Here is a 27104-nt window from a genome sequence, read left to right on the forward strand (position 1 = left end):
GAGAACAGCTGGCGTGCTGGATGGCTGTGGTCCTTTATGATGCTGCTTGTCTTACGCAAGCACCGATGGAGGTAAATGTCTTCAATGGCAGGGAGACTCTTGCCCGTGATGTGCTCTGCTGCCTTCACCACTCTCTGTAGTGATTTCCGGCTGCTGGCAGAGCAGCTCCCATACCAGACGGTAATGCAGCCCATCAGCAGACTCTCGACCACACTCCTGTAAAAGTTTGAGGTGATGTTGGCATTTATGCCAAACTTCCTCAGCCTCCTCAGGAAGTAGAGCCGCTGGCGAGCTTTCTTAACCACAGTGCCTACGTGAAGGGTCCACGAGAGATCCTCGGTGATGTTTACTCTGAGGAACTTGAAGCTGTTAACCCTTTCAACATCTACGCCACTGATGTAGATGGCCTGGTGTTCTATGCCTTGCTGTTTCCAATAGTCCACGATCATCTCCTTGGTTTTGCTGACGTTAAAAGACAAGTTGTTATCCAGGCACCAATTACTCAATGCCAGCACCTCCTCTCTGTAGGCCGTCTCATCGTTGTCAGTGATAAGGCCTATGATGGTTGTGTCGTCTGCAAACTTGATGATGGTGTTTGTGCTGTGTTTTGCAACACAGTTGCCTATGGGTATTCTCATCAAAGTCTTTATTGTTAGTAAAGTGAAAATATTTTATAATCAGTGAAAACTACACTCAGAAATAATTTCTCCAAAGAACAGTGTTGCCAAAATTTTGTTCTTGGACCAGTACCATTGCTGCTCAGGTTTTACCTGTAATATCAAAAAGCCTAAAAAGGCCCAGATATTATCAGCAGTTACTAGTTCCCATCTTTTGAATAGGAAAACTGCTTAGGTCTTTGGTTATTTGTCCAACACTGCTCACTATAATGATTAATCTCAACAACAATTCTGTCAGTCACGTCATCTTCCTGGAATAACTTCAAGTGAGTGAGTGAATCTTGGCTGTCAACATCCACTTTAATTCCTGGCTGCCCCATAAAATCAAAACGAGGTAGCGCTGGTTTATTTGAAGCAGGGTCAACAGACATCCAGACGCAAGTCACTTTATTGGATTCATCAGAATCACTTTCAGACTGTCCGTTTCAGTTTCATCACCTGAGTATCACTAGCAAGAGTGTGCAACACCTGGGCTGCTGAAAAACGTTTCTTATGAGACGTCATTATTATAGAGGTAGGGGCTAGTGATCACACTTACAGATGAGAGAAGAAGACCGACACCTTGGCCCATGTGATGCTCGGATGTAACACTTACGCAAGACCCGCCTATAACGTTGCCCGAGTAATGCTCAGGACTTATGCTGACAAGACTTTTACAGCCCAAGTGATTCTCAGTTCTAACACTTACCAAAACGCATTTGTACAGTTGCCCAAGTGACACTTAGGACTTACGCTTTTACCACGGTTTTCACAGCCCAAGTAATGCTCGAAGATACAAAAAAAGTTATTAAATTTAAACATTATACAAGATTTTTGTGGTGATATTATTTATCTGATTGTGTTTCTAAAAGTTAAACAAAAATGTACAGCCAGTAAACAAGGCAGTTATGAATTTCCAAACAGACTGGGAGATAAAACACAAGTCTAAAGCCAGGAATAAGCCGATAACCAGATAAAAAATATTAATAATAAAGTAAAGCTGTCTGCTTGTCTATCTTTACAAGCAGATTTGGATGAAGATTTGTATTCAGAAAAGAATGTGGTCAAAGTGATGAAGGAAAAAAAAACTAGCAGCACATACACAATTAGTATCAGTAATTACTGTATAAACACAAAAATCTTTTAGCAATTATCTAATACATTTGTGTCACTACAATAGAGCATTATTAGCCAAAGTTTAACTCATTTATGTGTCTAATTTACACATAACCTTGAGGGACTACAGGTACACTTACTTTTATAGCAAAATACTGACTGAAACTGGAATTCCCAATGCTATTATCTTAAAAAAAAAATTTGAAGGCCATTGTCTTATCCTTCCCACTCTCTTATGCCGTTCAATTATATGACCAGTTTAAACAAATGATACATAATTTGTTCCTAATTTAATGTTTGCTCTTACTTGTGAATTCTCTTTTTATTTCTTGTGAACTACAAACACCTGGAAGACTGATTGCCTAGTATCACCTTCCTAGTCAAATTAGATCTTAGCTGAACAGTGTGGGTTAAAAAAAAACAAAAAACAAAATCAGGTATGTATTATGTGATTTGTCTCTTACTGGTTTCTTCTAACTATTGCTCCCCTCATCATATCCATATAATGCGCTTAATTAGAATTTTCCACTTATCTAAGAGCTCTGTATATAAACCACTTAGATAATCACAACAATAATTACCAAGTCAATATTTCATTTCTCCATACAACAAAAGGCTCATATAAAAATGAAAAAACAAAATAAGAACCATTGATGTTCACAGTTTTGAAGTACACCTTATCTGTATCCATAATTGAGTGTGCAGTTAGCAATCGTTTTAAGAGTATGTACAGACAAGGGATCTAAAATAATGCAAAGCAGAACACATTTGTGTGGGCTATAATTTTACATAATATAAATAATTCTGTATATTTATACTATAACAAGCGACCCTATCTCAAGATGCTTTATAAAGAGGAACCAAAATAAAATAAGCTAAAATGCAATTAAAAAAATCACTGAACAGATTATAAAGGTTATTCAACACATTTAGAAATATACGATGAAATAAGTCAGTAATGCAGAATGACATATACATTCACCAATAACCATGAAATTAAGCTTAAGAAGCTAAGATGTGAGGTTTTGACTCTAACTGAGCATTTCAGTTAGCAACAAATTCTCTGACTTGTCAAAATACAGTCAGACATGTTTCTTTGCCAAGGTGTGAATGGCTTGGAGTTTTAAAGTCTGGGTGGAGGAGAGGAAATATATGTTGCAGATAAGAAGTCCAAGAAGTTGAATTTACAACTTTGTTTTTCAGTGTGGGACTAAATTTCACAATTATTCCATTTAACTGATACATTCTTATATACTATTTTTTTCAACTGATTACAATTAGAATGTGTATATGTTTATGTATTAGTATATGGTGCAGGGGTTTGTGCTATCACTGCATTAACTACAGCTCAGTCACTTTGCTTGTGTCAACCACCTCCACCTAATCCTTCTTCATTCCTACATATTGAAAATGTTAAAACTTACTCTAAATGGTGACTATAAATCTCCTCATTCTGAGTATCACTGTGTCTAGGGTTTGTGTTCTGCCTTATGACCAATGCTGCTGGCACAGATTCTCATTCTGTGCATCACTAAAAGTACATTACATGGGTTGAGAAATGTATGGATGAACATTTATGTACTGCATTAGTGCTAATCATTATTGCATTTTTATGTGCGAGAAGTAAGACAAATGTTTTCAGTAGGAAAACTCATGACTAGTACAAATCAAACTGATGATCAACATACAATTTTTTGAAGTTAAAAGGTATGCCTCTGAGGAACTGTGCCAGCATCACAGCTTTCTTCCATCCACCTACAGCATCACTGGAAAGCTCGCCAGCTTTCCAAAGACTACACACCCACCAATTTAAATCAGAAAGGCATCTATAACACAGCTCGCTCATATATAGGTTATATCCAGAGTTGAAATCTATTGTTTTGTGTTCTCTAAAGGTGCACTTTTGTGAGTTGTGTCCAGTAATATGTACAGCTTTCTTTTTTCATTATTACAAAGATAACATTTTCAGAAGTAAAGCTAAATTAATGTGAAAGATATGTGCAATAGTAGCCTGTGTTACATATGTAAAAGGCATTAGGCAACCCAGAAACTGGACTGAGCCAGTGAGTTTAGATATTGAAGCTACATCTGATTCAGGATCATTCTTTCCAGGTTCCGCTTTTGATTCTGTGTGGGGAAAACATCTCCAGCACCAATTCAGTCCCATAGTGACTAAGTCAGAAATTAATTAAAAAACATTAGGACTTCTGCATCATAAATGCTGATAATTAAGTATAATGCTCATCTTTAGTGACTGCACAGTGCACACAAAATGATGAACCAGAAATTCAGACAAATTTGTATTTGCAGCACACTTTAAGGTTTTTCTTCCTAGAACATTTTGTGAAAAAATGGTGTTTTGCAATTAGTGAAATTTGCAAAACTGACACAGGAAGAAAGGTGTTTAGTTCCTGTCAGGGATTATTCCCAGTTTCCCTTGCAACCCACGATGATGCCCAAAGCCCCTCCCAGTAGCCAGTCAGTGAAGGTGAGGTAAATATCATCACTCTCCCACCTCTATATGATGTCACACAATGCCTGTAAGTTGCTAGTGTGCTCTTCTAAATAGCTGCCAGTATAGATTCATGTTGTATGCAGGGAAAGTGTACTGTTTTGTGTTATGGTTTGTAGTGTTGGGAGCAGAGACTGTTGTGCCCACAGCACACTATTGACCCAAACAGTCCTATTAAGGACTAAAATATTATGTTGCTTGGCAGTTTTGGTTGACAAAAGACTGCACTTAGGAATACCAGGAACAGGTACATTTAACTTTTGTCCTCCTGAACACATCTGTTGTGGTTTTTGCTGAGAAGGATTTGTTTTGTGTCCAAATCCTCTAGTTTATTATGCTGTCATTATACCAGTTTTTTATCAAGTTTCATGATTGCAACTTGACATGCAAAAAGAATTTATCATGAATTGTGCAAAATGGGGCGGCACGGTGGCGCAGTGGGTAGCGCTGCTGCCTCGCAGTTGGGAGATCTGGGGACCTGGGTTCGATTCCCGGGTCCTCCCTGCGTGGAGTTTGCATGTTCTCCCCGTGTCTGCGTGGGTTTCCTCTGGGCGCTCCGGTTTCCTCCCACATTCCAAAGACATGCAGGTTAGGTGGATTGGTGATTCTAAATTGGCCCTAGTGTGTGCTTGGTGTGTGGGTGTGTTTGTGTGTGTCCTGCGGTGGGTTGGCACCCTGCCCAGGATTGGTTCCTGCCTTGTGCCCTGTGTTGGCTGGGATTGGCTCCAGCAGACCCCCGTGACCCTGTGTTCGGATTCAGCGGGTTGGAAAATGGATGGATGGATGGATGTGCAAAATGGTATTCAAAACGAAACTCTGCTGTTTTGCTCGTCATTATTTTTAGAGTTAGATTTTCTAACTAAACAGTAAGAAACACTGAGACTAAATAGAACTCTGATGACGATGATGAATGTAGTTTAATGTGTTGCTGTGTGACAATTTTAGTTTTTTTTTTGAAGTCTGAGGTATTCAAAAAGCAATGCTCATTGAAAGGAAAAGAATGTAGGAAAGTTTAGCTCCTTGTCAAGAAGAAATATTCAATCTCTTGAATTAAACTGCAACCTGTATTCATTCATTGATACAGCTCAGAAATTGATTTCAACAGGCTCGAAAGAATAAACCCGGGGTATGATGTTAAACAGTTCCCATGGAGATGCAGATAACATATGATAGTACAATCCTAACACAATAAATCAGAGGTGTGATGTTAAACAATCCTGTTTGGGGGAAATAAAAAATGTAAACATATGTAAAGTATGCATATACACATACAGTGGTGTGAAAAACTATTTGCCCCCTTCCTGATTTCTTATTCTTTTGCATGTTTGTCACACAAAATGTTTCTGATCATCAAACACATTTAACCATTAGTCAAATATAACACAAGTAAACACAAAATGCAGTTTGTAAATGGTGGTTTTTATTATTTAGGGAGAAAAAAAAATCCAAACCTACATGACCCTGTGTGAAAAAGTAATTGCCCCCTGAACCTAATAACTGGTTGGGCCACCCTTAGCAGCAATAACTGCAATCAAGCGTTTGCGATAACTTGCAATGAGTCTTTTACAGCGCTCTGGAGGAATTTTGGCCCACTCATCTTTGCAAAATTGTTGTAATTCAGCTTTATTTGAGGGTTTTCTAGCATGAACCGCCTTTTTAAGGTCATGCCATAGCATCTCAATTGGATTCAGGTCAGGACTTTGACTAGGCCACTCCAAAGTCTTCATTTTGTTTTTCTTCAGCCATTCAGAGGTGGATTTGCTGGTGTGTTTTGGGTCATTGTCCTGTTGCAGCACCCAAGATCGCTTCAGCTTGAGTTGACGAACAGATGGTCGGACATTCTCCTTCAGGATTTTTTGGTAGACAGTAGAATTCATGGTTCCATCTATCACAGCAAGCCTTCCAGGTCCTGAAGCAGCAAAACAACCCCAGACCATCACACTACCACCACCATATTTTACTGTTGGTATGATGTTCTTTTTCTGAAATGCTGTGTTCCTTTTACGCCAGATGTAACGGGACATTTGCCTTCCAAAAAGTTCAACTTTTGACTCATCAGTCCACAAGGTATTTTCCCAAAAGTCTTGGCAATCATTGAGATGTTTCTTGGCAAAATTGAGACGAGCCCTAATGTTCTTTTTGCTTAACAGTGGTTTGCGTCTTGGAAATCTGCCATGCAGGCCGTTTTTGCCCAGTCTCTTTCTTATGGTGGAGTCGTGAACATTGACCTTAATTGAGGCAAGTGAGGCCTACAGTTCTTTAGACGTTGTCCTGGGATCTTTTGTGACCTCTCGGATGAGTCGTCTCTGCGCTCTTGGGGTAATTTTGGTTGGCCGGCCACTCCTGGGAAGGTTCACCACTGTTCCATGTTTTTGCCATTTGTGGATAATGGCTCTCACTGTGGTTCGCTGGAGTCCCAAAGCTTTAGAAATGGCTTTATAACCTTTACCAGACTGATAGATCTCAATTACTGCTGTTCTCATTTGTTCCTGAATTTCTTTGGATCTTGGCATGATGTCTAGCTTTTGAGGTGCTTTTGGTCTACTTCTCTGTGTCAGGCAGCTCCTATTTAAGTGATTTCTTGATTGAAACAGGTGTGGCAGTAATCAGGCCTGGGGGTGGCTATGGAAATTGAACTCAGGTGTGATACACCACAGTTAGGTTATTTTTTAACAAGGGAGCAATTACTTTTTCACACAGGGCCATGTAGGTTTGGATTTTTTTTCTCCCTAAATAATAAAAACCATCATTTAAAAACTGCATTTTGTGTTTACTTGTGTTATATTTGACTAATGGTTAAATGTGTTTGATGATCAGAAACATTTTGTGTGACAAACATGCAAAAGAATAAGAAATCAGGAAGGGGGCAAATAGTTTTTCACACCACTGTACATACACATATGTACATATGTATATACACATATACTGTATGTAAATATATATATATATATATATATATATATATTTTCCAATATACACACATACTGTACACACACACACACACATAAATAGAATTATACAGTAATCCCTCCTCTATCGCGGGGGTTACGTTCCAGACCCCCCCGCAAAAGGTGAAAATCCGCGAAGTAGAAACCATATGTTTATATGGTTATTTTTATATTGTCATGCTTGGGTCACAGATTTGCACAGAAACACAGGAGGTTGTAGAGAGACAGGAACGTTATTCAAACACTGCAAACAAACATTTGTCTCTTTTTCAAAAGTTTAAACTGTGCTCCATGACAAGACAGAGATGACAGTTCCGTCTCACAATTAAAAGAATGCAAACATATCTTCCTCTTCAAAGGAGTGCGCGTCAGGAGCACAGAATGTCAGAGAGAGAGAGAAAAGCAAACAATCAAAGGGCTGTTTGGCTTTTAAGCATGCAAAGCACCGCCGGACAAAGCAGCTGCAACGATGTACAATGTAAAGGTAGTCTTTCAGCATTTTTTAGAGGAGCGTCCATATCCTGTAGGCCAGTGTGCGAACAGCCCCTCTGCTCACATCCCCTCCGTCAGGAGTACAGAATGTCAGAGAGAGACAGAGAAAAACAAACAATCGAAAACCAATACGTGCCCTTCGAGCTTTTAAGTATGCGAAGCACTGTGCGGGAAGCATGTCGCTTGACAAAGCAGCTGCACAGAAGGGAGCAACGTGAAGGTAATCTTTCAGCATTTTTAGACGAGCGTCCGTATCGTCTAGGGGTGCGAACAGCCCCCCCACTCACGCCCCCTCCGTCAGGAGCAGAGAATGTCAGAGCAAAAGAGAGAGAGAAAAGTAAACAATCAAAAATCAATACGTGCAGTTCAAGCTTTTAAGTATGCGAAGCACCGTGCGGGAAGCATGTCGCTTGACAAAGCAGCTGCACTGAAGGGAGCAATGTGAAGATAATCTTTCAGCATTTTTAGACGTCCGTATCGTCTAGGGGTGCGAACAGCCCCCCTGCTCACACCCCCTCCGTCAGGAGCAAAGAATGTCAGAGCAAGAGAGAGAGAGAGAAAAGCAATCAAAAATCAATATGTGCTGTTTGATCTTTTAAGTATGCGAAGCACAGTGCGGGAAGCATATCGCTTGACAAAGCAGCCATATGTAAGCCCAGCAAGGAAGAGAGCAATGTGAAGGTAATCTTTCATCGTTTTTTGAGGAGCGGCCGTATCCTCTAGTGTGCGAACAGCCCCCGTGCTCACAATATATTTGAGGAGTTTTATTTAATACGTAATACGCGCTCTGGTTGGGTAGCTTCTCCGCCATCTGCCAATAGCGTCCCTTGTATGAAATCAACTGGGCAAACCAACTGAGGAGGCATGTACCAGAAATTAAAAGACCCACTGTCCGCAGAAATCCGCGAACCAGCAAAAAAATCTGCGATATATATTTAAATATGTTTACATATAAAATCCGCGATAGAGTGAAGCCGCAAAAGTCGAAGCGCGATATAGCGAGGGATTACTGTAATTGTAATTAAAATATTAAAGTAGCAGGGAATTAAATAAATTGTATAACTACGGCAAAAGACTCACTGCAAAAAGGCCATATTGCAGGTATACAGTATTCTTCTTTGCCTTGCTGGGACACGATGCAACTCACAGTCGTATTTAAAAAAGAGTCAGGATCAATTTATTTTTAGATCTTTTTCTGCTTCATCCGAAGAACTAAAAATGTAGAACTTGCCCTGAACATCCGCTCTTAATTTAGCAGGATACAAGAGGCTGTATCTAAATTTGGCTTTGTGTACGTGCTGTTTAATGCTGTAAAATGTGACACATTTAGCAGCTGTTGAAGGTGAAAAATCAGGGAAAATCCGAATGCAGTTATTTTCAAATATAATCTCTTGTTTCATTCTGAGAAGCGACATCAGATTCATTTAGATTGTAATTCACTGAAATGTTCAATGAGGCCTCTAGATTATATTCCACGCTTATAGTATTTGTACTGAATTGTCAACAGATATTTCCACTCTGTTCCTTCTACATCACAGCTTGAGGGCTTGTTTTGTTCTGGTCGTGCTCGATCTCTAGGCATGTCAGAGGACTGGAACTTTGTGAAGTGTGGTCTAGCCTTACTTAGGGAGGGAATATGGGGGGCAGGGGGTCTGGGGGATGAGAGAAAGAGAGCAAGCTATTTCTTATCTATCCTTTTCATCTCCACAATTGTAAATGCCAACACAACAATAGGCTTCATAGCTATAACTCCTGGCAATATTGGAAATTATGGTTAAACCTATCATATGCAATAATGTTCAAGCTTAATTTAAGATTATAAAATGACAACAAAACTTCAGAAGCAATGTCTCTATGACCAAACAGTGAACTTTGTGAGCTGGAATGTCAAAGGTCTTAATCATGAATAAAAGAGGAAGAAAGTATTCACTCACCTAGCAGGTCTAAATGCCAAGATAGGATTTTTACAAGAGACTAACTTAATCAGCAAGGATCAGTTCCGACTGCAAAGAAACTGGACTGGCCAAATATTCCACTCCAGCTATACAAAGAAAACTAGAAGCGTGGGAATCTTAATTCATAGAACAATTTACAGTGGAACCTCGGTTTGCGAGTAACTTGGTTTACGAGTGTTTTGCAAGACGAGCTAAAATTTGTAATAACTTTTGACTTGATAAACAAGCGAGGTCTTGCAATACGAGTAGTATGTATACTCTTTGTCTGCTGAGTGTCATGTGATCACAACTGAGCTGATGGTTCTTCTCTCTCTCGCTCGCTGCAGGATTGTGGGCAATTGTCTCCTATTCTCCGTCTGAGTCAGCGTGCTTCACTCATATAGTCAACATTCATATGAGTGTATACTGTTTACTACAGCATTGTGACTCTGTGTGTGTGTGTGTCTGTGCTTTGGAGTCCCCGTCTTGTATCCCAAAACATGAAGCTGAGTCTCAGTACTTTAGCAACACCAGCTTTATTCAGCTTGAAACAGCAACAGCGCAGTTATTTATTGTAGAGGGATCTGCCACTCTCCTATACACAGACACAGCAGTCAGGCAGGGTCGTGGCCAAGTAATACTGTGCCCTGCGCATTTATAATGTTCCTTGTTCCTTGTATCACCCATCGACGGCAGGCGCTTATAGCATGTCCGTGATCTTTTCGGATTCGCTTTTACGGCAAACTGTTACAGCGCTGGGAGACTGCGATTGCTTTGGGACGCTCTTCCGTGTGTCGTCCCGTTGGGTGGAATCCCACAAGAGTTTAGAAACTCACTCACACCAGCCATGATTATACATTTATATATATATTTTATACTTTATATTCTTTATACTATACTTTATATTTTGTATTAATCATTTTTATATGAATAGTTTTGGGTTGTGGAACAAATCATCTGAGTTAACATTATTTCTTATGGGGAAATTCGCTTTGATATAATAGTGCTTTGGACTGCGAGCACGTTTCCGGAACGAATTATGCTCACAAACCGAGGTTCCACTGTAATTTGTTTGTTCTTTATTGTTCTTTATTTCGCCTTATACAATTTCTTGTATTAGGAATTTGGTAGTTTTCGCATACCCCTTGGGGTCAGAGCGCAGGGTCAGCCATTGTACAGCGCCCCTGGAGCAATTACAGGTTAAGGGCCTTGCTCAAGGGCCCAGCAGAGCAGTGGCCTTTTGGCAGTGACGGGGATTCGAACCGGCAACCTTCGGGATACCAGCGCAGATCCTTAGCCTCCATTATCAGATGTAGTATCTGATCCTGAAGGGTGATATGTGATGGATAATTAATTTAATTGTAAAGTGATTTTGATAAATATCTACACACCCAATATGGATGATAGAGTCTTTATACAAAATGTATTTGTATCGATTCCTAACTTGAACACTCACAAAATTATAATGGCCGGAGACTTTAATTGTATTTTAAATCCAGACCTGGATAGGTCCTCAGCTACAGGGGCGACAATATCTAACACTGCAAAAATAATCACACAGTTTTAAATTAATCATAACTTATCAGACAGATTTCTAAATCCATACTTAAGAGCATATTCCTTCTTCTCACCAGTATATCATTGTTACTCAAGAATTGATTATTTCTTTATAGATAACAATTTCTTGCCCGTGATCCAATCTTGCAAATTCAACGCTAGTGTTATGTCTGACCATAGCCCTCTGATCATGGAACTCACATCACTATGCCCCACATACTCATCTCGCAGCTGCCGTCTTAACCCCCTGTTATTAGCAAATGAGAACTTTACAGAATTTAAATCCAAGCAAATTGATTTTTTTTTTTTAGGGACAAATGCATCCTCAGAGGTTTCTGCATGAATACTCTGGGAAACTCTGAAGTAATTTTTAAGAGGGCAGATTATCTCATATCTCTCCCACAAAAATAAATCAGAAACAGTATCAGTAATCACCAACACAGACGGAGATAGAATCATTGGCCATAAAAATATAATCTACACATTTAGAGACTACTATAAGTCCTTATATTCTATTCAGTTTAAAGAATACAAGACACAATCTAATGTGTTTTGTGATACATTACGGATACCACAGCTGGATACTCTGACACGGTAATTCTGACAGATAATTATACTATAATTCTATCAGAATTACTAGACACTATAAACTCACTTCAGAGTGAGAAAGCACCAGGTCCTGATGGCTACCCTGCCGAACTTTATAAAAAATTTCAATCAAGTTAGCTACCCTTTTATTAGCAACTTTCACAGAAGCCAGACACAATAAAATTCTACCTCAAACTTTTTGCCAAGAATTAATTACTGTTTTTCCTAAGGAAAAATAAGGACTTATTACAATGTGCATCATACAGACCAATCTCACTTCTGAATAATGATGTTAATATACTCGCCAAAGTCCTAGCTAGAAGGATTAAGAAAGTACTCCCTTCAGTAATATCACAAGACCAAACCTGATTTATTAAAGGTATAAACATTTGGCTTCCAACCTTCGATGCCTATTTAATGTAATATATTCACCCATAAAGTCCAACACTCCAGAGATCTTATTACTTTTGGATGCAGAAAAAGCATTTGATATAGTTGAATGGGATTACCTATTCACCACTTTGCATAAATTTGGGGTTGGCCCTAACATATGCACAGGGATCAAACTATTGTGTAGCATTCCAGAAGCTTCAGTTTGTATTAACATTATCTTGGACTACTTCAAACTAGAACGTGATACTAGACAAGGATGCCCCTTGTCACCACTGCCATTTGCAATCACCATTAAGCCATTAGCTGTTCACTTTCGAAAGGACTTGAACAGGAAAATATCACTATATGCAGATGACATGGTACTGTATATATCAGACCCACAAAATTCAGTGCCTGCAGCCCTAACTGAACTAGCAGAATTTTAAAAGATATCTGGACTCAAAATTAATTTGAACAAAAGTGTGTTTTATCCAGTGAATTCTATTGTAAACAGCATTAGTTTGGACACCTTTCCTTTTGTCATTGCAGATCAGTTTAACTATCTAGGGCTAAACATCACAAATAAATATACAGTAAAGTTACTACATCAACTCCTACAACATCAACTGGAATGGCCAGTGACAAGTCCACATCTGACCACCAGTGTGGACTGTCCATAACTGAAGACCAGATAAGGAGAATACTGAGGAAGCTACACACAGGAAAAGCTGTGGGACCAGATGGAGTCAGTCCTCGAGTTTTTAAGGCCTGTGCTGATCAACTTTGTGGTGACCTCTGTCACCTGCTCAGTCTGTCCTTAAGGCTTCAGAAAGTGCCACTGCTATGGAATACATCCTGCATTGTTCCTGTTCCAAAGAAGGCAGACGTCTCTTCGCCTAATGACTACAGACCAGTGACACGTACATCTCGCATCATAAAGACCTATGTGCGACTAGCCCTGAACTATATGACTCCTCTTGGGGTAGGCCACCTGGACCCAATGTAGTTTTCCTATTGGGCAAAGATTGGAGTGGAGGATGCAATTATCTATCTACTCCACAAGGCTTATTCTCACCTAGACAAAGCAGGAAGCACTGTGAGGATTATGTTTTTTGATTTCTCAAGCACCTTCAATACCATCTAGCCATCCCTGTTATGGGGAAAACTCATGCAGGTGGATAAGCCTATGGTGTCCTTGATAATAGGCTTCACATGCATAAATTCTCAGATGATTATGCATCTATGGGGTGTGTTGATAAAGGGGATAAGAGAGTATAGGAGTAAGATGTAGAACTTTGTTTCTTGGTGCAAAGAGGATTGTATGCATCTTAACATCAGCAAAACCAAGGAACTGATTATTGACTTTCACTGAACCAAAGAGCCACCACGTCTGGTCACTATTCAAGGAGAGGATGTAGAGGTGTCCCACTCATACAAGTACTTGGGGATCGACATTAATGACAAGTTAGACTGGTCTTGGAACACAGAGGAACTATACAAGAAAGGAGACTGCATTTCCTTTAATCTGGAAAGTGACATCCTTCACATGTTCTATAACTCTGTGATGGCCAGTGCAACTTTCTATACTGTGGTATGCTGAGCTGGTAACATCACTTCAAGAGAGGTTCAAAGAATCAACAAGCTAATTAAAAGGGCAAGCACAGTTATAGGATGTACTCTGAACCCCCTGAAGGTAGCAGCGAAGGACAAAATTAAAATAAAATGGAGGGCCATTATGAATAATGCTGCACATCCTCTGGTTGACTCATTAAGTACATTTAGCCAGAAGTATTATTCAGTAGAAATGTGAAAAGAAACTCTACTGGGGTTCCTTTAAACCAACGGCAATTCATCTGTGAAAGCCAAGTCAGAACTTTTCTTTTTTTAATTTTCTTGCTTTATAGCTATACTGGTGTGTGTTCAGACCAAAGTGTGTGTGTATATCTATCTATCTATCTATCTATTAATGTATTTATTTATTAAAAGACCTTATGTAAAGAGCCAAATTTCCCCCTGTGGACAAGAAATAAGCATTCTATATATAAGGGAACATACATAACATATACGGAAATTAGTACAGTGTTGAATTTCATAAATAAGAATTCTGAATTTACATGCAAAATTCCTATCTTTTTTATCACTGATGGTATTAATTTTGGACCAGTAAACTAAACAAAATAAAAAGATTGGAAAAATCAGCTACAACATTTAGTGTCTTGGATTTAAATTATATAATCCCTTACTGGACAGACAGGACTGGTACAGTGAAGAATGATGCTTATTGACATAAACCTACAAGCAACCATGCATACTCTTCACTGAACTAAATAAAAATTTAGGACAACTGATATTTTTGTTATTGTCAAAGCTTGTACAAGATACTATGGCACTTAATAAAAGTACCAAGAACAAAACAACACCTATATGAGTCAAGGTGGACAAACATTTAAATGGCTGTCTTGGTAGGAAGTTATTCTGTAGCCGCTTTAAAATAACTTGTCAAACAAACACAAAGTACCAGCTTATTATGGCTCTTACACATTAAAAGAAACACCAATGAGTTAATTATCAATTTGGCCCACTGGTGAAAAATTTTGTTTCAAACATTGCAAGTTCAAAACAGCATGATGGCACTTGTTTTGAGAGTAAATAAGAGTGTGCACCATTTAGATGAACAAAAAGGGTTGTCTGGTACACAGACCTCAAAAAGTATTTTATGCTAGAAGTAAGAGGGTTGCACTTATAAAATTTAAATTAATCTGTAGGTTTAGCCAATATCACCAATACAAAACTGATAAAATAAAAGAAATACATGTAACAGTGATACATATTCCAAGGATTTTAATATCTAATCTTACAAAAATGTCTGCTTTAAAATTATATTTACATTACAGTTCATTTGCAACATAGGATGCAACTATTAAACTGATATTTTCTCACTAAGGGCTCAATGAAGAGTTCTGATTCTTGATCATTTTACCTAGCTGTATTGTTATGTACACGTTGGAGTTTAAATCTTTTGAGCAGTGATTGTGGGAGGTTTGGGAGGAGGAGGGGTGCATAAGTCTGTCATGGGTTGGGTCCTACCTTTTAACCTTGTTGTTATATTAGGCTTTGCCATGCGGGATTAGAAATTTTAATCTGTACATTAAATATATCACAGTATTCAAATGAGCCAGTTGTAATATTAAGAATCTTTGCCAAAAGGCCAAACAGTTAATTTGCAGAGAGGACATATATTTTGTTTTGGATAACCACCAACAACTGACCTTTTAAAACCCAGCAATATTTAAACATTTTAAATAGTGGAATGATTTTGTGGGCACTGCATGTTCCATAAAATTTTTGTTTACAATCACAAAATTTTAATTCTTAATAACCACATCCCTTTTTTGGTATGTACGTTTTGGCTATGCAACTTTACTATAGGTCTCCCACTGCTTTTGTGTGCCTTAAATGTGACTGTCCCTTCTGAAATATGTCGTTTATGTAGAAAAACCAGAATTCCAACCAGGAGTGCCAAAACACAATTGCCTAGTTTACTTAGTAGGCACACACAAAATTTAAAAAAAATAAATAAATCAGTACCTTGCAGACTGTACAGGTACGTAGGATTTACAATTTAGGATGGGGCACATGCACTAAAACCATATCTAATTTGACTGAAAGCGTTAAGAGGGGACTCCATTCTGAGAAAGTGACTGCTGAAATGAGCACCACATTGGGAATGTCTTCTGCACTTTTTAAGAGCTAGCCCTGACACTTAACATGAAGAGCATCAATAAACCAATTCCTAAAAACAATTAATTAGCCCTACCATAGATTAAGCTATTAGAAAAACTCCTACTTCATCTTGGTATGTGAATCTATCTATTGTATGCTTAACATTCAGAAGACTCTAGGCTTTCACTTGACACTGTATGATTAGCACACTGCTTCAGAACAAATCAAGCAGAAAGAATATGGCCTCCTAAAATTATATTAGTTACTTATAATCAAATGTCAAGTCTGTTTAAGTACTTGCACACTGTGCTAGACCTGAACCTCAATAATCTTTCAGTACTTTTACTTTAGCAGTGTAAATGATGATGTGGTGAAAGGGAACTGACCTCTCACTGACTTCTCTTACACGTGTAATGTTGGAGAACAAGATCTTCTTCTCACGTATAATGATGGTTTCTGCCAACTCTCTCGATTCCATGAAGTTCTCAATGAGGACATTGAGGGAGCGCAGGTATGATGCCTCAGATGTAAGGACCTCAAACATACTCTGTATTGGGCAAAAAACAGGAATGGTTTAGCATTGCCTGTGAAACCATTATAATCTTGTTTTGTGCTGTTGGTATTAGAACATTGAACTATTTAAATATACACAAATTTGATACAATATGAAAAAATAATAATAAAGTTGATATACATTTGTCTAAATTATTCTGAATATTAATTAAATTCCTTATAGCAGTTTAGAGTATCCAGACTGTAAGGTGCAGCTGAAGCACAAAAGGTAAAAAAACAGCAGGGAAAACCACTGGAATTTTTCACAATACTGGATCAAAAATATTTTAACTGTTTATAAATAAATAATTTATTCTTATATGAAGAATATTTCAACTACTCAATCAAAATCTATACTTCTTTGGTGGTTATTATCATTACCGTGTCCCTGTTTACTATAGTGCTGCAAGGGTCAAAGATTATTTTCCACTAGTACTGGTTAAATGTGCATTTCTCTGGCACATCCATGCTGGCATTAAGGTTGTGCTCAAATGCAGATCATGTTAAACAGCTTGCATAACTGACAAAACAGTGGAAAAACTAGGACAAAACTTTAAGTTTTGAAATAATGCATTTTAAAGGAAATAAAAAAAAAAACGGTAACTATAGAAAGGATGCAAGCAGTATCTGCTCAAAAAATAATGCAGTATTCATAACTAATATTCTAAGTGTATTTTCCAAGTATAAAAATCCACACTCAAGACTAATTTCCAGAAACAATAAATGAAAGGCAAGACCAATGCAAGAAATGCATTGTATATGTACCAATTAATCAACAGCTACCTCTAGCAGCCATTAGTTACTGAAGTATAAATTTGAACTATATATACAGTATATCTGTAAGTTCAAGACAGAAAAAACACTTTGGGTCATTTACATCAGCGTAGCAAATTTGAAAACGATTTTAATGACTGTTTACAAAAAACATCTCAGAATAGAGGTTCCTTAAATTTTACCCTATTTGTGTTACTCAAATTGAACAAAGGATTTCTAATTACTGCTAGAAACACATTAATGGTTAAAACACAGGCACACCCATAATCTCAGTTTTTGTAGGAAACAGCAAAGAATTCTGCTCCACCCCACCATGACCCAATCACTTTTTCTATTGAAATTGAAACATGGATTTTCCTTCCTTCCTCAATGTCTCACCCACTTGCTTCCTGTCATTTTTTCCCACTAACACTATTGCCCACCTCACCTCATTTGGCTCACTTACCTCCTGAAGAGTACATTCTGCAGGGCTTAGTTCTGCCAGAATACCGCTTTCTCGCACAGCAGGCAGCTCCTGCCACAACAGACTCTGAGGAGGACCAGTCTTGCTCTTGTTTTTGTGAGTGCCTGCTGCATATGTGGAATCTGATATAAAGTCTATGCTGGTTTTGCTGATGTTCCTTGAAACTGATTGACGCTTGATCTCTTTTGAGATTACAAACTCCCGGTATGTCTGATAGAGGGGTTCTGCATGACAAAGTTAGGTTATATAGTATAGTTAGTACAATCAGAACAAGTATCAAGGACATCAGGTTACTGCTGCTATAAATAAAAGCCTTGCAAGACAACAAGATAAGGATATTGATGTATCCAGCTTCAATTTAATTTATATTGCAATGAACCCTGCATTAATTCTGAACTTACAAAATGCCTGTTTTCACTGTAAATTTTATATTTATTATAAACACAAAAACAGAAAGATAATTTAATACTGCGTAATCTGTTACTGGAAGGACACCCAAAAATCAATAAAAGAAGGCAAAGCAGCAGCACTCATTATGTTGAATCTCAAAAGAAAACTTAAAAAACTTCAGGATCATGAATATTTTCTTTGTGATTCTGCAGAGTTTTTTTCTACTTATAATTAAAGTACTAGCTTAAAAACATCAACTGCCAACAATCACGTAGATAAATTGGTTTTTATAAAGTACATAAGGAACACATTTTAAACACTAAAAAATAAAATAATAGATAAGAAGGCTAATTAATGAACAATAAAAAGCAAATAAAATTAATCCAGATTATTACATTAGAAAGAAAAAAAATCTAATCATTCTGAATATATGTATTGTGAACTTTTATCCCCCCCAAGGTTTTCGCTTACCATCCTGCAGTTTTGATTCCCAGTCTATAGAAACATGCCTCACTGTGTCCTGGAGTCTGGAAAAATATATATTTTGTATTAAAATTAAAAACTAGATGAGACCATTTCATCAGTTTTGCTTATCTGGATCTGTATACCAAAGCAGTTTTACTCCTACTTTTACTTAAATTATAAATTAAATATTTTTCAACTCAAAGTTATTTCTTCACAAACATAGTATACATGCATTTGCCACATAAAGCTGTGCATTCAGGTTCAGCCTTTTCTAAAAAAAAAAATTTAATTTACATAGGTGGATTGGCGATTCTAAATTGGCCCTAGTGTGTGCTTGGTGTGTGGGTGTGTTTGTGTGTGTCCTGTGGTGGGTTGGCACCCTGCCCGGGATTGGTTCCTGCCTTGTGCCCTGTGTTGGCTGGTATTGGCTCCAGCAGACCCCCGTGACCCTGTGTTTGCATTCAGCGGGTTGGAAAATGGATGGATGGATGGATAGTTAATCCTGGCATTTCAGAATGAACCCTATTAGGCACGGGGCTCCAAAACAAAACAAAAGAAAAAAAACTAAAAGAATATGTCCGCTTTGAAAGATTTGATTAAAAAACATCACTTCCATGTTTCCGGCGCATTATTTGTGACAACAAAAGAGATCTGAAAACAATAATTTCATCCCATATCCCTAGTACATTTTTTCGTTTAGGTAAGGATGCGTTTTCTTTTTGGTTGTGTGAGTTCTCACATTATAAAGAAGTTAATCAAAACAAAACCAGCCACGTGGCAATTTAGAATTTACTGTGATTTTGTCGTTGAAGAGGAAACCGCACCCTAGCGGGGTAAAAGGTTACTGTGGAAGAAGACAAGTGCTGAGGTACTGCACACAGCTGGTCTTCCCTTAAAATGGCTGAATCTCCAAATACTGGTCTTTTTTGTTAAAAAATGACATGTATAAGTTATTTTACAATATGTGAGTAATTGCAAGACGCAGATCGTTATTAGACAACTGTCTTGGCTTGACTAAACTGAATCCAGGCCTGCAAGGTTATTAGACATGAGGAAAAAATGAAGAAGGTGAACCGTTTTATCTTAAACAAAAGCAGATTAAGAGGAGACATGACAGAACTGTTTACAGTTATTAAATGAATTAGTATAGCTAGACACCAAACGGTTTTGCATAAAGTTTGAACAATTGTTACAAAACATTTTTAACAAAAAGAACTGTATAGGAATAAATCAACAATTACAGTGGTATAATAATTCTGTGTGAAATTTCAGTTTGACAATATTTTTTGTTCATAACATCAATAGGGATTGACAAAATATGTGAAAAAGAATGGTGTGTCCTCATGAAAATCTTTTGTTTTTGTGATGGCTTTGTATAACTGGCCATGATGATGACCCATGATACTTTCAAGCTAAGCTAACTTTCCCACAGAGTTTATAAAACACCACACTGCTGAATAAATTAGCAATATTAAGTCTGCCAAATATTTCTAACTACAAAATACATAATTATAAAACATTAAAGGTAATTTCTATTAGCATTCAGTACTGGTTAAACAGATGAGAATAACACAGTATTTTATTACATTTTACAAATTCATTGATTAACAGTAGTGGTACCATAACATGTATTTACTACAGTAAACGTCTAACTTGCATTCCACATAATGTGAATCTTGTCAAATAACCCAAGTTTTTGGAGGTGAGTGTGGTGTTATCTAACGTATATCCAAAGTAACAGAAGATATGTTATTGTTACAGGATGAGGGTAATATACAATCAGTTACATATAATACACAAAACTGAAGTTATAAAACAGTGTACAGATCTTAAACAGGAGAAACAATTCCATCAAAAATAAACACATTGTGACCAAAGAAATGAAGCAAATTAAGAAGAACAAAAAAAATAGAAGCTATGAAGCACTGAAAAGTACAGTTCAGGAATAAAATGATTATGTGCTTTTAATATCTCTATAAACAGTACATAGTTCTCATCTGAGAACTAAACGATGACCAAAATTGGAGCTGCCAGAACAAAGAAAACATAAGAAAACACAAATCCAGAGAATGTTAAAATGTTTAAAAAAGTTCAATGCACCTGGGAAAAAGTAACATTAACAGACAAACAATGAAGTACAAAACAGATGTTCTCAGTTACATTGGCTATAGGTATTGGAAAATACATGTTATTTGACTAGCAGTATTAAGCTCCACAGAACTCCTCATTTTAATCACTTGTTTTATAGTAAATGATACTATATACTAAAAATTAAACCAAACTAAAAAGAAATTTAGTTATCATTTACTCCAGACTGAACTCCGTTCGGTTTTGCAAACTGGCGGCACCCAGCATCATGTTCTTGTGTGGTTTCCCTTTCTTTTTTAGATCCACATCCCTCTTCTTCTTCTTCTTTCGGCTGCTCTCGTTAGGGGTTGCCACAGCGGATCATCTTTCTTCCATATCTTTCTGTCCTCTGCATCTTGTTCTGTTACACCCATCACCTGCATGTCCTCTCTCACCACATCCATAAACCTTCTCTTAGGCCTTCCTCTTTTTCTCTTGCCTGTTCGTTCTATCCTTAGCATCCTTCTCCCAATATACTCAGCATCTCTCTTCTGCACATGTCCAAACCAACGCAATCTCGCCTCTCTGACTTTGTCTCCCAACCGTCCAACTTGAGCTGACCCTGTAATGTCCTCATTTCTAATCCTGTCCATCCTCGTCACACCCAATGCAAATCTTAGCATCTTTAACTCTGCCACCTCCAGCTCTGTCTCCTGCTTTCTGGTCAGTGCCACAGTCTCCAACCCATATAACATAGCTGGTCTCACTACTGTCCTGTAGACCTTCCCTTTCACTCCTGCTGATATCCATCTGTCATAAATCACTCCTGACACTCTTCTTCACCCATTCCGCCCTGCCTGCACTCTCTTTTTCACCTCTCTTCCACAATCCCCGTTACTCTGTACTGTTGATCCCCAACTCTACTCCTTGCATCCTCACCATTCCAGTGACCTCCATCTCATTTACACACATGTATGCTGTCTTGTTCCTACTGACCTTCATTTCTCTCCTCTCTAGAGCATATCTCCACCTCTCCAGGGTCTCCTCAACCTGCACCCAACTATTGCTACAGATCACAGTGTCATCAGCAAACATCACAGTCCACGGGGACTCCCGTCTAACCTCATCTGTAAACCTGTCCATCACCATTGCAAATAACAGAGAGCTCAGAGCCGATCCCTGATGTAATCCCACCTCCAACTTGAATGCATCCGTCACTACTACCGCAGACCTCACCACAGTCACACTTCTCTCGTACATATCTTGTACAACTCTTACATATTTCTCTGCCACTCCCGACTTCCTCATATAATACCAAAATTCCTCTCGAGGCACCCTGTCATATGCTTTCTCCAGGTCCACAAAGATGCAATGTGACTCCTTCTGACCGTCTCTATACTTTTCCATCAATATCCTCAGAGCAAACATCGCATCTGTGGTGCTCTTTCTTGGCATGAAACCATACTGCTGCTCACTAATCATCACCTCACTTCTTAACCTAGCTTCCACTACTCTTTCCCATAGCTTCATGCTGTGGCTCATCAATTTTATCCCCCTATAGTTACTACAGTCCTGTACATCCCCCTCTATTCTTAAATTATCGGCACCAGTACACTTCTTCTCCATTCCTCAGGTATCCTCTCACTTTCCAAGATTCCATTAAACAATCTGGTTTAAAAACTACTACCATGTCTCCTAAACACTTCCATGCTTCCACAGGTATGTCATCTGGACCAACGGCTTTTCCATTCTTCATCCTATTCATAGCTGTCCTTACTTCCTCCTTGCTAATCCATTGCACTTCCTGATTCACTATCTCCACATCATCCAACCTCTTCTCTCTCTTGTTCTCTATCTTCATAAACCTCTCAAAGTACTCTTTCCATCTGCTCAATACCCTCTCCTGGCTTGTGAGTACGTTTTCCATCTTTATCCTTTATTACCCTAACCTGCTGCACATCTTTCCCAGCTCGGTCCCCTCTGTCTAGCCAATCGGTACAGGTCCTTTTCTCCCTCCTTAGTGTCCAACCTCTCATACAACTCATCATATACTTTTCCTTTATCCTTCGCCTCCTCCGCTCTTCACCTTGCGCTTTATCTCCTTGTACTCTTGTCTACTTTCTGCATCTCTCCGACTATCCCACTTCTTCTTTGCCATCCTCTTCCTCTGTATACTATCTTGTACTTCCCAATTCCACCACCAGGTTTCCTTTTCCTCCTTCCTCTGTCCAGATGTCACGCCAAGCACCCTTCTTGCTGTCACCCTTACTACATCTGCTGTAGTTTCCCAACTGTCTGGTAATTCTTCACTACCATCCAGTGCCTGTCTCACCTTCTGCCTAAACTCAACCTTGCAGTCTTCCTTTCTCAACTTCCACCATTTGATCCTTGGCTCTGCCATCTCTCTTCCTCTTCTTGATCTCCAACGTCATCCTACAGACCACCATCCTATGCAGCCTAACTACAATTTCCCCTGCCATTACTTTGCAGTGTTCAATCTCCTTCAGATTGACTCTTCTGCATAGGATGTAATCTACCTGTGTGCATCTTCCTCCACTCTTGTACGTCACCCTATGTCTCTCCCTCTTCTTAAAATGCATATTCACAACAGCCATGTCCATCCTTTTGGCAAAATCCACTATCCTCTGACTTTCTTCATTCCTCTCCTTGACACCACACCTACCCAACACCTCCTCGCCTCCCCTGTTCCCTTCACCAAACATGTCCATTGAAATCCGCTCCAATCACCACTTTCTGTCCCTTGGGTACACTGTTCATCACTTCATCCCAACTCACTCCAAAAATCTTCTTTCTCATCCATTGCACACCCAATTTCATCATCACACCTCCAATTTCCAGCTTCATAATCATTACTCTGTCTGACACTCTTTTCACCTCCAGAACACTCTTGACGTACTGTTCCTTCAGAATAATCCCTACTCCATTTCTCCTCCTCCTCTTCAGTACTGGTGGCAGTTGTTGTTAACCCGGGGCTCGAATGATCTGGTAAATCCGGAAATTTGTATTGTTGTCCGCATATTGATTTGGCAAAAGTTTACACGTAAATTTGGCGTAAACTTTTCCTGACGTACACCTCCCCATTTATCCGGGCTTGGTACTGGCATGAAGAAACACACTGGCTTGTGCATCTCCTGTGGCTGGGTTTTTAGATCCACATCCCTGACGCGGCTTTATCAAATACACTGAAATTAACCGCATATTGTTTATTAGTTTAAGGCATCTGATTGTAATTGACCTGTAACAATATAATGGTCCACGGAATGGCCAAACTATTCCAAATACCATAGCTGCTTTAGCGTTGTTCCTGTCAATGCACCACTCACACTATTTATCCCACTGTTTCTGAGTGTACAATCTGATCAGAAAGAGAATTATCGATATACATCATCTAGCATACGCTGCCTCAGCCATGCTGTCTATTGAACTGCTCTCAAACGGCAAACACTTCAGAGCCTTTCCTATAGGGACATCGCGGTTCAGAAACAGTTTCATTCCAAGAACTATAAACGCACTCAATCAGTCCATCAAGTGCTCCTTGTAGAACTGTTTGTACTTATAAGTACAATTACCTCACTGTAAACTTGCTATGCAGTTACAATATTGCACAACCTTAGCCACTTTATAAAGCGCATATTTACATATGACGACGATATCATTTTTAAGATGAAATGCAGCAAAATATGTTAATAATAAAAATAATAATACATTTTATTTATATAGCGCCTTTCCCATGCTCAAGGCACTTACAGAATATAATAAAGAACGGCAGAATATACAGTATATAGCATTGTACAAACCAGAAAAATAAATAAAGAAGATTAAGACAGTAAATTCTGTTCATTACATTATACAGATAAAATGTTAACATCATTTAAACAATCTATACTGTTAATAATTAAACATGGCAGGACATGGTGGCACAGCACTAGCAACGATCTGGTGCCTCGCGCTGTACTCTTGCTGAGGCTGGTGCGACACTGGATGGATAGATGGATGGAATAATTAAACATGTACTATGAAGATATTTCAATGTTCCTTAAAAGTTTTGAAGAATCGGCATTCTAAGCTTACAGATGTCTTAACATCTATTACAGAGCTTGATTGTGTGGCGACTGGTTACTTGGAGAAAGAAAAGGAAGGACAGGAATCGGGGGTTAGTACGTTTGAAAGAGACAGTACTGCTGCAATAAATTATTTCATCGAAGGTCGCTGGCTCGTCACTATCACTGCGCCACCGTGTTCCCATGTTTAATAACATGCTTTAACTCCTATCGTCATGAAGATGATATCAAGAATATATCTCAGTATTGTAATTATTCAGAGAGCTGTTATATCACGAATGTAATGGATTCTGTGTCTTGTTGGAAGAAGAGAAAGCCTGTTTAAGAAGCACATAGTGATTCACACATATTCAACACACAGAAGAACACATACAAAACAAACCATTTAACGTGCTACTATAGTTACGATGGTATTTGAGAAACTAGTAAATAAAACGATTTTAAGATGAAGTTTATGATGTTCTACTTTAATGACAAAATAAACTACGTGATTAAAATGGTAATTTCGAGATTAAAGTTGACATTTCAAGCTTTTTTTGCCACTGTGTGCCTATTTTTTTGTCTTTTCTCTGTACCCTAATAAGCTTCCATGTGACTCTCAGATGGTGGGCTACGACTCGCCTTTTCACGGCGACTTTGATATCTGACAACTTTTTTTTATTTTGGGCACTGTGCGACTTTGTGATCTTGAGCTTTCGAGTTTCTCCGACACTCTACAGGTGCTGGTCATAAAATTAGAATATCATGACAAAGTTGATTTATTTCAGTAATTCCATTCAAAAAGTGAAACTTGTATATTAGATTCATTCATTACACACAGACTGATGTATTTCAAATGTTTATTTCTTTTAATGTTGATGATTATAACTGACAACTAATGAAAGTCCCAAATTCAGTATCTCGGAAAATTAGAATATCAATTAAGACCAATGCAAAAAAAGGATTTTTAGAAATGTTGGCCAACTGAAAGGTATGAACATGAAAAGTATGAGCATGTACAGCACTCAATATTTAGTTGGGGCTCCTTGGCCTGGATTACTGCAGCAATGCGGCGTGGCATGGAGTCGATCAGTCTGTGGCACTGCTCAGGTGTCATGAGAGCCCATGTTGCTCTGATAGTGGCCTTCAGCTCTTCTGAATTGTTGGGTCTGGCGTATTGCATCTTCCTCTTCACAATACCCCATAGATTTTCTATGGGGTTTAGGGTCAGGCGAGTTTGCTGGCCAATCAAGAACAGGGATACCATGGTCTTTTAAACCAGGTACTGGTAGCTTTGGCACTGTGTGCAGGTGCCAGGTCCTGTTGGAAAATGAAATCTGCATCTCCATAAAGTTCGTCAGCAGCAGGAAGCATGAAGTGCTCTAAAACTTCCTGGTAGACGGCTGCGTTGACCTTGGACCTCAGAAAACACAATGAGCCAACACCAGCAGATGACATGGCACCCCAAACCATCACTGACTGTGGAAACTTTACACTGGACCTCACGCAACGTGGATTCTGTGCCTCTCCTCTCTTCCTCCAGACTCTTGGACCTTGATTTCCAAAGGAAATGCAAAATTTACTTTCATCAGAAAGCAGCAATCCAGTCCTTTTTGTCTTTAGCCCAGGCGAGATGCTTCTGATGCTGTCTCTTGTTCAAGAGTGGCTTGACACAAGGAACGCGACAGCTGAAACCCATGTCTTGCATACGTCTGTGCGTGGTGGTTCTTGAAGCACTGACTCCAGCTGCAGTCCACTCTTTGTGAATCTCCCCCACATTTTTGAATGGGTTTTGTTTCACAATCCTCTCCAGGGTGCGGTTATCCCTATTGCTTGTACGCTTTTTTCTACCACATCTTGTCCTTCCCTTCGCCTCTCTATTAATGTGCTTGGACACAGAGCTCTGTGAACAGCCAGCCTCTTTAGCAATGACCTTTTGTGTCTTGCCCTCCTTGTGCAAGGTGTCAATGGTCGTCTTTTGGACAACTGTCAAGTCAGCAGTCTTCCCCATGATTGTGTAAGCCTACAGAACTAGACTGAGAGACCATTTAAAGGCTTTTTGCAGGTGTTTTGAGTTAATTAGCTGATTAGAGTGTGGCACCAGGTGTCTTCAATATTGAACCTTTTCACAATATTCTACTTTTCCGAGATACTGAATTTGGGACTTTCGTTAGTTGTCAGTTATAATCATCAACATTAAAAGAAATGAACATTTGAAATACATCAGTCTGTGTGTAATGAATGAATCTAATATACAAGTTTCACTTTTTGAATGGAGTTACTGAAATAAATCAACTTGTCATGATATTCTAATTTTATGACCAGCACCTGTATGTTACTCGATCAACTTCCTTTTGTTGTTTATACCACTGTTTAAACCAACAAATAGTACGTTTTTCCTTGCCTCCACTTGGTATTCACTGAAATTCTTCCA

General features: G+C 38.7%; 1 protein-coding gene across 1 annotated transcript in view; it reads right to left on the minus strand.

Annotated features, from left to right (window-relative positions):
• arhgef15b (Rho guanine nucleotide exchange factor 15b) overlaps positions 1–27104 on the minus strand; it is a 122132-nt gene that overhangs the window by 38124 nt on the left and 56904 nt on the right. Inside the window, 3 exon segments of the mRNA XM_051925437.1 lie at positions 16285–16445; positions 17670–17911; positions 18549–18604. Coding sequence (XP_051781397.1) covers positions 16285–16445; positions 17670–17911; positions 18549–18604 — 459 coding nt within the window.

This window comes from Erpetoichthys calabaricus, chromosome 3 (genome assembly GCF_900747795.2).
Source record: "Erpetoichthys calabaricus chromosome 3, fErpCal1.3, whole genome shotgun sequence".
Lineage (NCBI taxonomy): Eukaryota > Metazoa > Chordata > Cladistia > Polypteriformes > Polypteridae > Erpetoichthys > Erpetoichthys calabaricus.